Here is a 16955-nt window from a genome sequence, read left to right on the forward strand (position 1 = left end):
TCGTTATTTAAGTCTGTATGTCAGCTACAAAGGCAGCCTAGGACTGGACAGAATGTTTACTTGTCTTTTGAGGTTTTCTGCCAAATCACTCAAGGACAATGGCAGGAATGGTATGTGTATAATAGCTCTGAAGAAGTCAAGAGTCTGTATTAGGTTGACAGGTTAGTTGCATAAGCAGCCCTTCATCTTGGAGCCCTGCTGTTGCGCAACCTATTCTAGCAGTCTTTATCCACGTCATTAAACAGATAACAAGAAGCATCTGTGCTGAGTGGCGTTCTGAATGATGCTGTAGGTTGAAGGTCACAGCCAGCTGAGGACATCGAATAGTATTGAATTCTTGTTCAGAAATTTGAAGGGGAAGAAATGAATGTACTTGTAACAGTCTTTCTATCAGTAAGATGAGCTCTTGCTGTCTTTTTAACCATACTTGTGGCATGGCCCTAGGGATGACTCTGTCTGTCTGTCAGTCTGCCCATCACTTTGTCCAGATATCTCAACAACAATTGCATGGATTGGCACAAAATATCGTACAGACATTAATGGTGCCCAGAGGAGGAATCCTACTGACTTTTGTTATCCCCTGACTTTCCTTTAGCGCCACTTGGAGGTTTATATTTGTGTTATTTTGGGAAATTTCTAAGCTAATGGATGGATTTCTATTAAATTTGTTACATATATCCATGGTGCCCAGGGGAAGATTGCTAATTCGAGATCTTCTGACTTTTCGTCTAGCGCTGTGTGTCCAGTACAACAGAACTAAAGACATCCCATCAGCCTCACCTGTATTTTGTATTTAGTGCAAATTAGCAAATGTTAATATCCTAACATCATAAACTAAGATGGTGAATATGACAAATATTATACCTGCTTGGAATCGCCATGTTAGCATTTTCACCATTAGCATACCTATGCCACCATTTAGCCCAAAGCACCGCTGTGCCCAAGTACAGTCACACAGAGCCGCTAGCATGTCTGTAGAGTCTTTTAGTCTTGTTAGGTCATGAAAATTAGTGTTGACCGTAAACTGCCATGGGTTGGAATATTAATCCTAAATAGTCGTTATAATCTTTTGATTTAAGGTCAGATATCATGTCATTTTTTTTAAACGTCTGCTGAAGTTACAGTGTGCTTTGGCTTACCTTTTTGGCAAGTGAATGTATGAATACAATGTACGGCGCTGGTCAGATTGAGCTCCTCTTCTCCATCTCTGCTTGTGATTAAAACAATGGAAGGAAACAAAAGGAAAGGAAAGAAAAATGCGAGCGGAGGGGTTGGGAGCTAGGGTCAGCTGACCCCTGGAAATTCTTAAGAGCTGTGATGAAAACCCGGCATGACAGAGCGAGGAACCGCCACATCGCTCAGGAGATGCTTTAACGGCATACACCAAGATGGCGAAACGGTTATGCTGGGGTCTTAAGTGCAGCAGCGGTCATTAAAATAGCATTCACTGACAGATGCTCAGTGTAATCATTTCTCAGATATTGAGAATTACAGCTCACTGTGATTTATATAGTAACCATTGCCATTAGAGCTTTGACAGTTGCAAGGCAGGTGTTTTTTTAAAAAGCAGGCCCAGATGATTTATGGTCTTGCGCTGTTTGAAGACATTGTGAAACTCACAAGCATCCCTCGCCCCCCTTCACTATTAAAATAGGGGTGTAAGTCCTGGCCAAGCCTCGTCTCCAACATGTGAGCCAGAACTGTTGTTTTGCACATTTGGAGTATTAATTAGGATGTCTAAACAGGCAAGCCAGCACATGTGGAGCCCTCAGCCTGTGTATACATTACAGCAGGTCAGCCGGTCACTAGGAGTCTTCCCAGCGTGTTTTCATGAACCATAGTAAAGTTGAGCGCGACCACCCACCTGCATAGCCGTGTCCTCCTTTATACTCCTACGTTTAATACTGTGGACCCAAGAGGGAAGTGAGAGGTGTCCAATATACTATAACATGCTTAAATATACGTTCACTCTATAGTTTGCACAAGAAGCGCCCACTGACCTTATGGCCTTTGTTCTCTAATGGTCTGCTTTTGACAGGGCTGCCTGTAACGAAGATCATTTAAACTCAAAAAACCAAAAGCTCAAGTGAACTCAGTGGCCTCCATTTTGGCTCTAGCATTGTTGTAAAACTCCAGAAACCAATGTCCATCTTAAATGGGTTTATGTACAAAGCAAAATGCACATATGAAACTTTACCTAGAGTCTTTGGGCCATAGTAAGCTCACCCTTTCTCTTTGCACAAATAGCCCACAAATGTGGCCATTTAACCGGAGGCTATAAAAGACATCATGTGCTGCTGACACCTGTTAGGAGGCCCCCAAGTGCAGTCCAGGGAGACAGTGCAAACACTGGTGGTGGTGGATCACTCAAAGATGAAAGAACTGTAACTCAGCCTACTATTAAAAGATCCCTCAACAGGATTAAAAGAAATGGACAGGAAGAAAGAGCAAAGAACTTCTTATTACTTCACCTCATCATTGTCGGTATATGTTTATTGGTTCTTGAGTTCCCCCTTTATATTTTGAGGTTGTCTGTGTCTAGACCCTGCAGTTAAAGACTTGGCAGGCTGGGGACACACACATTCTCACTCAGGCAGACAGGGGACTTTCCTGTGAGATGCAGCTTTTGTCTTTTTACAATGTCATGGCTCCACACTTAATAATTACATATTTGTGTGTCTGCACACAGAGCCAGCGCTCGCACGTTAACTATCCTGTGGTGAGATTGCTCTGAAGGGCAGATGAAAAGGAGAGAGATGGGCATTCTTTTATGGGGGGTTGTTCCAGAAACAGATTTATTTCTGCTATCAACTTGCTGTCATTTCTTTTTTCATCTCTCTGTCCAGTGCACGCAGAGTTGAATATTAGCTAAATGAAAGCAGATTTCACGTTTCAGTAATCAGTCTTTTTAAATGGAATCTAAAGTGAATGGGTGTGTTGATTTTGCTGCCTGTCATATTCAGTTTGCTGTGTTAGCTTCGAGGACACGACCCTTCAACAGAGCTTCCACTAAGGGGAGCAGGAGAGGGATGTGCTGATGGAAGAAAAAGCTTGATTAAGGAAAGCGAAGAAAAATGAGGAGGGCTGCTGAGATAGAGATGATTAGAGATGATTTGATTTGATTTACATGTTCAACAAAATTAAACACAAAAATTAAACGGTACAAAAGGCAAAGTAAGCATGAGCTCATTTGCAAACAACATGTAAACATATTGTTATGGGCTAGCAGGAAAGCACACTTAGTGCCATAAACAGTACTTCTCCGACCTGTGTGTGAGTCTTTCTGGTTTGTGTCTGTTTATTCTGGACACTCCATCCTGATGGACAGACAGTATACTGATTTTGGTTCTAATTTATTTCATCCTGTTTAGTGTAGAGGACTGCTTCACTTGGTGCTGTTGCTGCTGGCTTAGCGATTAAAAATGGCGTTCTGTCTCCTCTTACTCTGCTATTCCTTATGTCTCAATGCAATGGCTGTTTGTCAAGGTCAGAACTGAGTTAGATGAAAAAAAGACACTTTTGACATCAAAATGAATTATTTGTTAGTGATTTATGTTTATTTTATGTATGCTTGTTTTGAGCGCCGTCTTGGTAAGGACTCCTTTGACAAGCATCTTAATCTCAGTGGGACAAAGCTGGTCAGATTAGATAATATATAAAATAATTAATATGTCCTAACTGAATCATACTATTTTGGTTCCTCCTCCCTTCCGTCCGTCCACAGACTTCCTCCCTCGACCTTCTTTCTGGAGTGTAATAATATATTTAACTTTCCTGGACGTCCCCAGGAGGGATTCCTGGTGTTTGGTGAACCGGAGTCTATCCAGTGTGATTTCAGACACAGTGGACAGCAGTCATTAATCACCTTGCTGTGACGGAGCCTGTGTGTGTGTGTGTTGGAAGTGTGTCTGTTTTCCTTCTCATGCGTGTTCATCAGCAAACAAATCCTATCTGTACGTGGGGAAGTGATATTGGAAATGCCAGCAGTGTGAGGGGAATGCCAGTTTTGTTGTTCTTCCTCTCTCTGTTAGTTATTTCCTAGTGCTGAGATATGTCCTCTGGCATGTTGCTTTCTCCATGAGGCCCTGGCTGCATGTCGGGGATATAAGGGGTGAAAATGTGGCTGGCTGTGTGGCCCTCAGCCTACAGAGCCTTTTTACTTGCCAGCCTTCGCAGCAACATCATGTTAGAATTAATTCTGGGGCTCCATCTCCATCTGTTAAGGGGTTGTAGTGTAATGTGTGAGTGAGGAGGTGTTTACAGTGAGCACTAGGTCAGGATGTTGTCTGAGATCTCCAGACAGGCTCAGATATTAGTAGGAGAAAACAAAATTGCAAGAAATGAATTAAAGCCAAATCAGAGAAACTCAGACATCATGTTAAAAGTCTTTGGGCAAGTTCATGTCATCAAGGGCAAATTCTTTTACAGCTGAAATACTGAAATGTGGGATGTGAGTAAAATCTGGCCTTCAAAATGCCACAAGCACATCTGAATCAATACATTAACCTGCAGGGTTACAGCGCTGTTAGAATGATCTCAGTTGACAGTAAAGGCCAATGAAGTGCCAGCACAGAGGAAGTTTATTTTCTGCTGTATTCTCCCATTGCCTCAGGCACCTATAGGTCATAGTAAGAGGGGGTGAAGAGCCCCAAATCTGCTCTCACACAGGATTAACGAAAGACCATGACCCAGTCCCCGGGGGGCAAACACACACACACACACACACAGAGGAGGCCGGAAGCATATACTCACCAGTACACATTCTCACACACACACACACACACATTCAACATATCTCATCTCGTCTCGTCTCGTCTGCACATACTGTACAGTACACGCACATGCATTTGGCAGCACTGTCATTTAATAAGAGAGGCACATCTTATGGAAGTGGTCACGCGTTCGGTCTATTAGGATATGGCTTTATGTGTTTTTGTGTCACATTTTAGAATTTAGACTCCAATTGAAGAGCCTCGATTCCCCTTTCAGTTTTCCAATAATAGCCATAATGTCTTTATGATGAAGTAGACCCCTTTTTTGCAGACCTAACTCCGGTAGCAAGTGAAAACACTGTCACATAAAAGACTGGCAGCCACTTAATTAAACGAGTTGTGGAGTTTCTATAAAAGTGATGCACCAAGGTGCTGCTCCAAACACAAGCATGTGCTGTTGGTTTGATGTGGGCCTCCCTCGTATGACATTAGACAATAACGCAAGCTTTATTTATTCATTTTCAGATGGAAAGACTTATCTTTACAATAATATTTCCTCTGCTTGTTGTTTCCCTTTGACATGGCCTTTTGGCAGCAACAGCTAGTAACAAAAAAGCAACAGCTGTGTATTTGACTGATTCCATATATGCTGCGTCTGTGTGTATGTATGCTTATGACAGTACTTGGCCATGGTAATGTCTCACATGTGTGTTGTTGGATTTTTGTTCTTACAAAGACCAGATGTCGGTTTCATGTGCAGAAATGAGCACTGAAAATCTTCTGAAATAAAGACATTCCTCCCATTTCTGAAAATGCACTATTTCAGTGTTTGGGTGAGAGGTTAAGAATGGGATTAGATTATTGCTACTCTAAAAGCTAAGGTGAAGCTTTTAGAGATGGAGTTTAGGAAGGGCTAAGATATGAATGTAGATAACAGCGGTCATCTCAAGTGTGTTGATGCAAACAGGTGTGTGTGTGTGTGTGTGTGTGTGTGTGTGTGTGTGTGTTGTAAGACCGAATCCCTGCTCAGTTCATGGAGCTGGTTTCCCAAAATTCTGTATCCTCCTCAGTGGGAGATCAGCTGACATAAGCACATAATGACAGGAAGGGATGAGTCCAGCCTTAAGTCCCTGGTAGCAAAGAGAATTTCAGCATGCCCCCTCTCTACCCTACCCCTATCTTCCCCATCCTTCATGAGCACTCTCTGTGCAGTACTAACTAAGACGTCTGACTGGCGTTGATGGGACTTTCCCACCATACTGAAAGGAAAATTTCTCTTTGTTCCACCTTAGATGCAGATGGACAGGCTGTTGGGACGCCTCCCCTTCTGTTTGATATTTCAGTTTAACACGGTACGGAGATGGTGTCTGTGGGATGGGATCATAGACCCAGACCCTGCTTCTTCAAGCATCTGCAAGTGTAACCAACTGTAAACGCTGTCGGCTACATTAACGGCCACTTTCAGTGACGTGAAGAATTCTTTGCCTGTTGCAGAGCCTATGCACAACAGTTGTTTGAATCCCTCAAAGCAACATTAATAAGCAATGAACCCCCTTTTAATCCCACCATTCCTTATTGGCATTTTCACATGGATAGACCCATAGTATGCTATGCAGTATGGATATATTGTTATAAGCTCGATTATACTTAGTTGGTTTATGAGTGTGTGGAAGGGGGGTCTTAAAAATTTCTAATTTCAAGTTTCAAGTTTCTAGACTCTGTTGCTAATGGATTAAGTGGAATACACGACCTGTTCCTGTGTAACGGCTTGTTTATCTTTTTCTCCTGTCTTTCACAGATTCCCTTTGTACCCCAGAGGAGAGCGGTTTCATTTTGAATATGGTGTCTACTTACTCAACAAGAACATTGCCCAGGTAATATATGAACAAACACATAGTGCAACAATGTTTGTTTCTGTGGATGGAAGTGGATGGAACTAATTTTTGGGCAAACAAATTTGAGGACCATAAAATTTTGAGAGAAGAAAATGTATTGATTACTCTAGTTTTAGTGTAACATTTTTATCCTGTTTCCACTATAGTGGAATTTTTTATACAAAGGGGATCTACTGTGTTTACAAATTGAGGTTTAAAAAAGCTGTTTTTGAACCAATTACTATACGAATACCACACCAGATGAATCTGCCGAGTTCATGTTTCATCTGCTCTGGCAGGTATGTCTGACCCCCCTCTTATTCAGACAGATTTCCACCCTTCACATCACCCATTATCTAATATGGAGCAGGTTTGATACGACCAATGACAGAAGAGCTTCACCGGTCCAGATTTGAAAAGTCACACATTTCGTTGTAGGTCCGGACCTGCATAATGCACCAAGGTCACGAAACTGGTTAGTTGTAGGTCTGTCCAATTGTGTCCAGAGGCATTTTGGTCTACGCCCCTTTGAAATCAAAAATGAACTGAGAGGTTCCACACAAATACTCATTTTAGAGTTAGTCTGACAATGCCAGCTAGAGCTCTTGTTGTTGTAGAATCACTTGATCTTTTCATGGGATCCTTTGACAAAAAGAAAAATATAGGATATCTTCTTATCCTTTAAGGTTCCTTTGAAGGAGCAGACAGTGTGTGTGTAACATTTTGCACATAAGTTGGTTTGTCTTTCTCTCAAAAACACCTCAGGGGAGGGTTGAACTCTTGACCCATCTGTGCTTATTAAAGTACACCTAATGTGTTGACCTGGGTTACTCCCCTCTATCCATTCCTCAGACATTTATCAGCAATTTGCATTCCATTCCCTGTTTTCCTCCTCATCCAGGCGAGAATGAAGGACCACTCCACTGAATAAGACCGGCCAATTAGCGATAGCAGGTGGCTGACTTCAAACCACTGCACTTTGGGAGCCTTTAGTTCTAATACCAGACCACAAGCTGCTAGCCAATATCCAAGTCTGCCATATTTCTGCCAGTCTCAGAATAAGCAAGTAAGCCAGATAAGAAAACATTTTAGACAAATGAAAATAAGTGCTTCCTGAAAACACCAAAGAAAACAATAAAGCGGCCTGTTGTGTTTTGAAAAAAGTTCTCTAGATATAGTTTGTCATGTTTCTAAATAACAATGTATGTAATGAATGCAAAGTGGAAGCCATTGTACATTGTGAGGTGAGTGTACATTTACACTAAACCCTAATCTGACGCTCATTCCATCAAATCAGGTCACTTCAATCAACAAATAGATTTTACTGTATTATAATAACTGTCAAGACTAAACGCGTGCTTAGTTCCCAGATATGTACACAAGCATACATACGCCATTGTGACTTGCAGAAAACCACAAAAAACACTGACTAGACTGACTTAGCTTGTTAAACCACTGAGAATAGCGAATTGTGATCATGTAATATATTGTTTCTTGTTGCACCAGAGAGAAAGAGACAGATTTCAATGCACATGACTCTGTGTAAACCTTTTCACATGTAGACCATTTGGCATCGTCATCTCAATGCATATTCCTACCTTTCAACTCAAACAGCCCCCACACATCATGATCTAAGATTTCTAAGAGTCTTGGCCATGTGCTGCCATCACATTTAGCATTGCATGCTCACTCATGCAGAAAGTTTAATTTAACTTCTGATAGAAGGCATATGTAAGTGGCATGATCATTTTTCTGAATTTGTTGTGTGAAAATAGTATAATAATAATAATGTGTGTGTGTGTGTGTGTGTGCGCGCCTCAAAGTAATCTGGCCCTCTGCAGATAAAAAATGAGATCCAGACCAGCAGGACGTTTTCACCTGTGTCCATGAAAGATTCAGACTTTAAGGCTTTGAAACCACTTGTGAACCATCAGCTGTAACACAGGCGGGCACATGACAGGAGTACATGATAACTTTGTAAGAGCAATCTGTGGAATGATGAAGAAATGACAACATGTGTCTTTCTATTATTTGTGAATATGTAACATCTGTGGATGCTTATTTCTGTAAATCTCAGTGACTGAAAGGGTACATGGCAAAAAATAATGTAACCCAGGGACATAGAAATAAACACATTGTTCATTGTATTATTGTACAAACCTGAAATGTAAGGTAATATAGGGGAAAACACTTTTTACGTATTTTCACCAAAGCAAACATGCTCTGCTTTTAACAGCTTGGTAGAGCATCAGTATTTTTACAAGATAAAATTTCAGCTTTAAAGCCCTGTCGTCTGCATTCCATGTGTGCCTGACTCTGTCCACGTTAAGGATGAGTTATCAGGTTGACTCCAAAACAGTGTAACAGAGCCACATGAGCAGTCCAGCGCTATATGATGGGGATAATAGACCATTGTTTCAAAACTGAACAAGTGGTAAACATGTCACAGTCAATAAAATAGAAAGCCATAGCAAACAGAGCTCCACATGCCAGTTGGGTTGATTTCTGCACAGCGCATTAAAGTGTTTACTCCTGTGAGCCAGATCTTTCAGTTTCTTGGATCTCACGTGTTCAGCTTTGGGAGTTCAGGCTGGCATGAAAGGCATGAAGCAACTGGACTCTTTCATGCTACATGTAATTTCTTCTTTTAAATTGTATTAGGATTCATTAACCTTGTCATTCTCATCCACTTTATCAGTGAGACTGAAACTTTGTTCCACTCCTGCTCTACTGTATGTTTCTTGTTAATTTATTAGGGCTTTTATTAGGAAATACTCTACTGCTGACCTGATTCACCAACAGACAATATTTTATACACAGTAATCATTTAGTTTGTGTTTTTTGAATATTTCTTCTCTCTGTAATGGTCTCCTTTATTTGAGCCCGGCATGTTACGCAGCTATTGCTCGATGTCTGGCTCAGTGATACAAAGCAGAGGTCTAGTTTCACAGCAGTCCTGGCTGATTGGCTGCTTTGCTGATTTGCTCACTGACTGACTGAGCCTGGGTGGCAGACATAAGCTGTCCATCTCTTATTAAATTGCCTTGTGTGGCTGTGTTTGAAAGTGGGAAGCTGGCAAAGGATCAGGGCCACAGCAGGTCGACTCTGCTTTGATGTGGCAGAGGAAGACATTTTCTGTTATTAGGCCTCGTGTCATGAGGCCAGGGGAAAGGATGGGGAGACTGCTTGGAGCACCCTGGATGTGAGGTGGTAACACAGGTGTTGTCACTTCAGCTTAAAGAGGTGGTATTATGCTTTTTGGCTTTTTCCCTCTCCTTTAATGAGTTATCTCTCTTTTTTGTGCATGTAATAGGTTTGCAAAGTGAAAAAGCCCAAAGTCCAGCCCAAAGTGAGTTCCCATCTCCCACAGAAAACTCTGCTCTGAAAACAGCTCTTTTGTAGTCTAGCCCTTTCCTTTTGTTCTCTGTGAGGTCACAGCAAAATGCTGTCAGTCATAATGCTCGCCTTACGGCTAGTCCGACACAACTGCCTGTTGCCTCTCCTCTCTCTTCCAAACACCAGCTACCCTCCAGGCAGTCAGTGGACATAAAGTTGTTACTGTGATGTAGCGACAGAGCTCAGTTAAATCTTTATGGATGAAAGATCCTTTTGTTACAGATTAATAACTCACCATTGTGAAACTCTTGCTCCAGTCCATGTTGCTAAGCTGGTCGGCAACATGTCCAGCTGAACCGAAGCTGTTTACCGTCTTCTCACTGACCCGCCCTTCTCTGCTTCTGATTGGCTAGTAGTCCTTAACTAGGAACTGCGCATGTGCAACTCCCAACAAAGATCATTTAGAGAAAAGATGCATCACTCCATAGCTAAAACGAAGCCTTCAACACAAGGTGAAAAGAGGAGCTGCAGCAATGTGCAGTATGACAAAAAATATGGTGTTTTTTTGAAAATGAAACCATGTAAACCTGTTCTGGTACAACATCTAAATAAGATTATGAACCTGAAAATGAGCATAATACCACCTCTTTAGTTTGACAAAGAGAAGTTACTGTAAGAGAGGAAAGGAATTCCTGGGTTGACACCCAGCCAATCTACATTTATTCTTTTAGCTGACGCTTTTATCTAAAGCAACTTACAATTGCTATACAGAGGTCACAGGCCTCTGGAGCCACTAGGGGTTAAGTGTCTTGCTCAGGGACACAATGGTGGATGGGTCACAGTGGGGAATTGAACCCGGGTCTGTTACACCAAAGCAATGTGTCTTATCCGTTGCGCCATCACCACCCCAATCTATACTGCTCCTTCTTCTTTTCTTGCTGCAAAATCTGTAGCTTCTGAGTTTATGTGGAGACATTGCCATTTTTGTCAATGTGCATATTTTTTTCTTTGGTCCCAGTAGAACCAATACCTGAACGTGATTTACAGAGAATGTGATTTTCACTTCGTTTAGTTGTTAAATGAATAGCATCTGGCTGTTGCGTTTCCTTGAAGTAGTTGGCCACAGGTACGTAACTCGGCCTGAAGTGCCCATCCACAGGGGCGCACAAATGTTAAACCTGTCATTCCTTCACTCAGAGTGAAATTAGCCAAGTTAGTGTTGCTGACTCCAAAGGAAAACGTGCAGCCGTTAGACTGAAGACGTGCCATGTCTTGCATTTGCTTACTCTCTATTATCCACTGCACTACGTTGTTGTGAAACAGGCATGTGGGGCTGATTAGATGACAACTGATGCTACACAAAACTCTTGGTTTTTAGCAGGAGGGGGTGGGGCACAGCGATTAGCTCTCAGTCACTAAGCGTAGTGTATCATATTTTGCGGGCCTCAAGCACTGGAAACCTAGTATTGGGAATTAAAACACTAAATCTGTTGTCGCCCAACCAGGTCGCCTCTAGGTTCACCTTTACTTCTGTCTACTGTGGAACGTCGCCTGCAGTCTCCCACCCTCCAAGTCTCTGGGCAATTTCACAGCATGAGCTGTAGGCACAGTGCCATTCTGGTGGTCTGGAGCATACGTCAGAGCGCCTGTTGCCATTAAGAGTGGCAACTGTGGCTCCATAAAACATGGCTATGACTCATGGGGGAGCCCTACTGTCTTTAGTGGTTAGTGGAGGTGGCAGCAGGCGGAACAGGAGCTGGTTGGCTGGAGGAATTCTTGGTGAAGCTATTTGGAAAGGTTGTAGGTACTCTGTCAACAATAGCTTTTGTAAGTAATAATGAACAAGAGTTAGGGTTTCCCACAGGGTGACAAATCAGTCATGGAAGTGGTACATATGGAATGTTGTTTTGCAGTTATTTTTTTACTTTTCTAAGAATTGCCATGATTTAGGCTGATAAATACAGACTATGTAAATGAATATTGTGAATTAATTTCATTATATCACAGCATTATGTATTATTTATTCATATCTCACCTGCAAAGTTCATTAGCACTGTGAAGACTGGTAGTAAAACAGTCTAACTGTGTTAGACATCTTAAATTAATAAAAGAAAATTAAGCTTAAAGGGTGAAAAATAAGCTGGCTGGAAAGCAGTCTCTGTTTCCCATCTTAAAAAAAGAATTTGGAAAAATACCCTAGTGTCATTAGGTTTGGTAAATTGACTGCAAAGAAACCCTTTCACTGTTTTTTCTCTTCTGTTCATTCTTGTTTTGTTAATTCAACGTTTTCCAAAGTTGAGGCTCTTCCTTTACCTCTTCACCTCTAAGTGTCACTTAGGGGTGTTCTCAGTTTTTTTGCCAGTATTTTAGACATGCAGGGCTTAAAGCAAGAAACTTTTCTGTGCCTGAAATGTGTTCAGGGTTTGCGACAAAGATGGAGGGTAGGGGGCAAGAGCGCAACTCTGTGTTGAAAACTAATGGGGACATAGGGGCTGAGAGTTCACGAAACATGAGGAAACACGATACTGGGTTCACAAGAACAAGACGAGAAGTTAATTGTACAGTGTCTTGATAAAAACTTCAATGTGGAATTCTATGACATTAGACACTTAATTTCCTGCATTCTGGTAACATTTTCCGCAACCACCTATAATCGGTGCTGGTACTTAGGGCTGGGCAATACAGCCAAAAATGTTATGATAAAACATTTAACTTCAGTCAATATTGATAATTCTCATTAGAAATGTCAAATCATTATCTCTTTCAGGTTTAAAGGCTGATTTTTGAGCAAAAATCAGTGGATCACTGTACAAATCTGAGGTAAAACATTCAAAATTATTATGATTAAGAAAAATCTTTTTTTCAGTCCCTTTCCTCAACAAAATAAATATCTTAATAGAAAAATTAAGTGCCGATTTGTTTGTGATTCAAATGATTTAAATGAAACATTTATTGAACGTTTGTTATATTGCTTCGGAGAATTATATCGTGATAATTATCATTATTGTTTTATTGCCCAGCCCTGCTGGTACTCCCCATTCACACGGGGGAGTGTGTATCGGCTGGTACTATGGCTAAATTGTTTCATTATAACTTCAGATACAATATTAAACTATAAAGCTTTCCACTAGAAACCTATAATATTAATTCCATTTGGACAGCAGTTTAATTTCTGTGGGTTTTAATTTATTAAAACCTCGTGGAAGAAAAATTACATGGTGCTTAGTCTCTAGTTAGTTAATGCTAAGTAACTCGTCAATAAACATTCATGCAGAACGAGTTCAACATTTTAAAAGTTTGCTGTAGCGCATCAAACGTTTTTAATGCCCCGCCCCATCCAGGCTGTGATTGGTCGACGAAAAGTTACTGTGACAGCAACTTTCTGCACTCGGCTGCATGAAAGGCACTGTGGCTCTGTCTCCGGCAACAGAGATTAGCAGATAGACGAGAATGGGAACAGATGAGAGCCACATAGAGCCCACCGGTACGCAAGAGAAGTCTCGGGACGCCAAAGAGTAAAACGTCAAATTAACTTACTGGTATCAGTGGCCCACTTCAGGCACTGCCTATTATCAAAATTGACGCCACTTATCTGTGAAGCTATAGTCCACTGGTGGATTACATTCTGACAAAAATGGTCCAGATGAACCCGGTAAAAGATTTATTCCAAAACGCATTATTATATCAATAAATACACACGGACTGCTATTGCGTTGTTTTATATTAGCGTAACTATAGTTAGCATGTAAACACAAATGGCGTCTACACATTGACCTTTTGAGTGACACCTTAATTGACCCAATAGAAACTTCCATGCCCTGTTCACAGCCTACGATAGCCAGAGTGTCCACGTAGCCAGGAAGTGCCAGTCCTCTTTCTTTCACTTATACACCGACAGAGACAGAGACACTGCCACCAATTGTGCCGAAGACTGGTGCTTCACACACACATCACGTGACGGTTAAAAATTTACGCAAGAATAATTTCCACAGACATATACATATATTGTCGAATTCCGGCACAGCGCCGGAGAACTTTAAGCCCTGAGACATGGCTGTGTGATGTGTTAATTTAAGGGGACAGCAAATGTACACTGTTACACAAGCTGTATACTCACTACTTTACATTGTAGCAAAGTGTCATTTCTTCAGTATTGTCAAGTGAAGAGATATAATCAAATATTTACAAAAAAGATACTGTAGCTCATGACCCCGGTCAAAAAAGATACAACATAGTCTTGGCATAGCCCTTTGTGGCCATTAGCTCATGTGATTGTGCTACGATAAAAACCATATGACCCAAGCAAAGACAAAACGTGAACATTACACAGTTCCCTTCCACCTCATAACTCCCCTCCATCTCAGACCAAGCTGTCAAGATGTTAACATTCCCCGATGAAAACTATCTCCACCTATTCCTTTATTTCCTCTTGTCTTTAATGCGGATGTTGCGGAGACAGTACAGAGTCTGCAACTGGGTTTTGTGAATATAGTTGACACTCTATAGTGCAACAATGGGCTTACCATATTTGCACATGAACTCAGTTTTTCCACAGATGACATTCCTGTAAGCAGTTGTGTGTTTACTCTGTCGGTCCACAAGCCTGTGAATCAGAAATGGCTATGTACAATGAGTGATTGTGTAATAGTCAAATGTAGGACATCAAAATATGTGTTTCCATATTCCTGATATGTATGTACAGTGTAAATGCACAGGGCTCTTATCTCCATTTCTCTTCTTCTTTTCACATGTTTTGCAAACTTTAATTAACAAACTGCAGGTTTTTTTACTGTATAGTACCAAACAGGATTGAATGAGAGAACAGTTATAGCTTTAATGTTTTGGACCCCATATCTTGAACCTACTTAGGCATCCTTTATGGGGAAAAAGATCATAGCTGACAAGGTTCCATTATTCACTCTCAAAGGTATCAGCCCCAGGAGAATATTTCATTCCTTCATTGCTTGAATTCTGTTAAAAGAGAGCAGAAAGGGGAGCTTCAGCCTATTTCTCAGCAAGATCTTACTGAGAATTGAAACACTTTAAAACAGAACTATTCCAGGTTTCCCTCAGAAGCCTGTTGGTCTTTCTCTCCTTGTCCAGCTGAGGCTTGCGGTTTGTGACTCACTTCTCGGTGCGATCCAGACAGCGTTCCAGAAAAGAAAAGGGAAGAAAAACAGGCGATTACATCTCCACTGTCCCTCTTCAACAACAGCAGTCATTCTTCTGTCCAGCTGCCTTGGCAGAAACCTCATCTCAACAAATAGACTATGTTCAGAAATCATAATGCAGCCCACTGTACACTGTTTGTTTACCTGAACCCTGGACCACTGTTCCCCAGGCCCTGCCACCATCTCTACCCTAAGACAGACAGAGCCTGGAAGTAATCAGACCGTTTCAACCGCCTGCTGCCACTCATTGTCTCCATCCTTCCATAACAGCCACATCCGTTTTCCATTTTAAAGGGATGGATATGATAGAACACATAATGGGCGGGTCAGGCACCAGAAAATATAGCATCAAGTCAACGTAATACAACTCACTTTTACTCTTAACAGGAAGGAGGAAAGAAGAAATGTGGCCCCAAGTTAAGTTCTCTTTTAGGCCGAGCCATAAATGTGTCTGTTTTTGCTTTAGCCCAGTGAGGAATAGCCTGAATATGAATGCTCTGAGCGTCATTTCCCACATGGCCAGATGCTGTACAAATGTTGGATCATCTCCTTACATTTAATAGAGGATAAGTTTTAGACCCTGCATCTGACAATGTGTTTTGTATTTGAACGCCATTAAGGTGCCACTTTTAACAAGAGTTCTGTACTCCACTGACAGTAAAAAGCACTTCATTAGTGTACTTTATTTATCACATTTCTAGCAAGAAATTATTTTTGGCAGGTTATAAGTGGGTTAAATTGAGAGCAGTATGGCTCGTGTTGTGAGATCGTTAACAGCCTGATAGGAGCAGAGACAGTAGGCTGATGGCTGTCTGCTCCCCCCCTCTGGTGATTGATGCATAAAGGGAGAAGGGAAGTTGCTGTTTTTATGGTGCTGGATTTAAGATTAGATCTATAAAAGGTTGTTGTCTGAAGCCTACAGTGCTCTGTTATGTCATTTGGATTGTACATTTTTTGATTCAGACAGATGCTTTGTGAATTTTCTGTGATAATAGGGGTGTATGTTTGCATAACATAATACAGATTATGGGTGAATTATCCTCAAATATAATGGTGTGTGTGTGTTTCATCTTGCCTTTAATTGCAGTCTATGTATGTATATATCCTCACATTTTCATAATAAGCAAAGCTGAACTGATATACGTCTCTAAGCCTGTAGTTTATGTGTCTTGGCTCAGGCCAAGCAAGAGATGTGTGAAGAGAAACTTGACCAGCTGCCATAGGAAGAGTCGCTACTGAGAAATTACATTTAGATAAGAACAGTTTCTCTGCTCAGGAGAAACTCCCTGTAGGAAAGAAAAAGTACCCAGTGGTTTGGTCGTCCTGTGGTTCTCCTTGTTCAAGCTATCTATTAACCAGACCCAGGCCTTAATGTACACCCAAAAGTTTTCATAGCCTTACTGTGTGGTCCCTGTTTTCCATCACAAACCTTTGTTGGTAGCTACAGCTTGCATCCAGTGCCACTTATTGGCCAGAGTGAGTTGTGGGATCAGAAGTAGGTGCACCCTTTTCCATAAACAGATATTTACCGTTTACTGCTATGTCAGGCAGATTGTGTGTCTGAGGTTCTGTGCTTACGAAGCCTTAAGCGCCCTGCAGGTTCTGTTTTTGATAAGAAAGAAGAAAGGAAACAATTGATGCTCTAGTCCTGACCTGTACAATGGAGGGTGTGGCCTTTTGTAGTCTGTCAGCTTGCTGTTGGCCAGACGACGTGATTTATAAGCAGGTCTCGTACCGCTGTTGTAAGTGTATGTCACCGTTATGTGGTTTCCAGTGTGGGCGTATGTACGCATTGAGGCCGTCAGTACGCTGCGATTATGCCTGAGCTCCGAGGTTTTATGGGAATTCCTCTGGACAGCCAC

The 16955-nt window shown here is 41.5% G+C and overlaps 1 protein-coding gene across 1 annotated transcript in view; it reads left to right on the forward strand.

The window, feature by feature from the left end:
* The window catches only part of uvrag (UV radiation resistance associated gene), a 95865-nt gene that overhangs the window by 48004 nt on the left and 30906 nt on the right, over window positions 1-16955 (forward strand). Inside the window, exon 13 of the mRNA XM_046040146.1 lies at window positions 6511-6586. Coding sequence (XP_045896102.1) covers window positions 6511-6586 — 76 coding nt within the window. The remainder of the gene's footprint in view (window positions 1-6510; window positions 6587-16955) is intronic.

This window comes from Micropterus dolomieu, linkage group LG23, assembly GCF_021292245.1.
Source record: "Micropterus dolomieu isolate WLL.071019.BEF.003 ecotype Adirondacks linkage group LG23, ASM2129224v1, whole genome shotgun sequence".
Lineage (NCBI taxonomy): Eukaryota > Metazoa > Chordata > Actinopteri > Centrarchiformes > Centrarchidae > Micropterus > Micropterus dolomieu.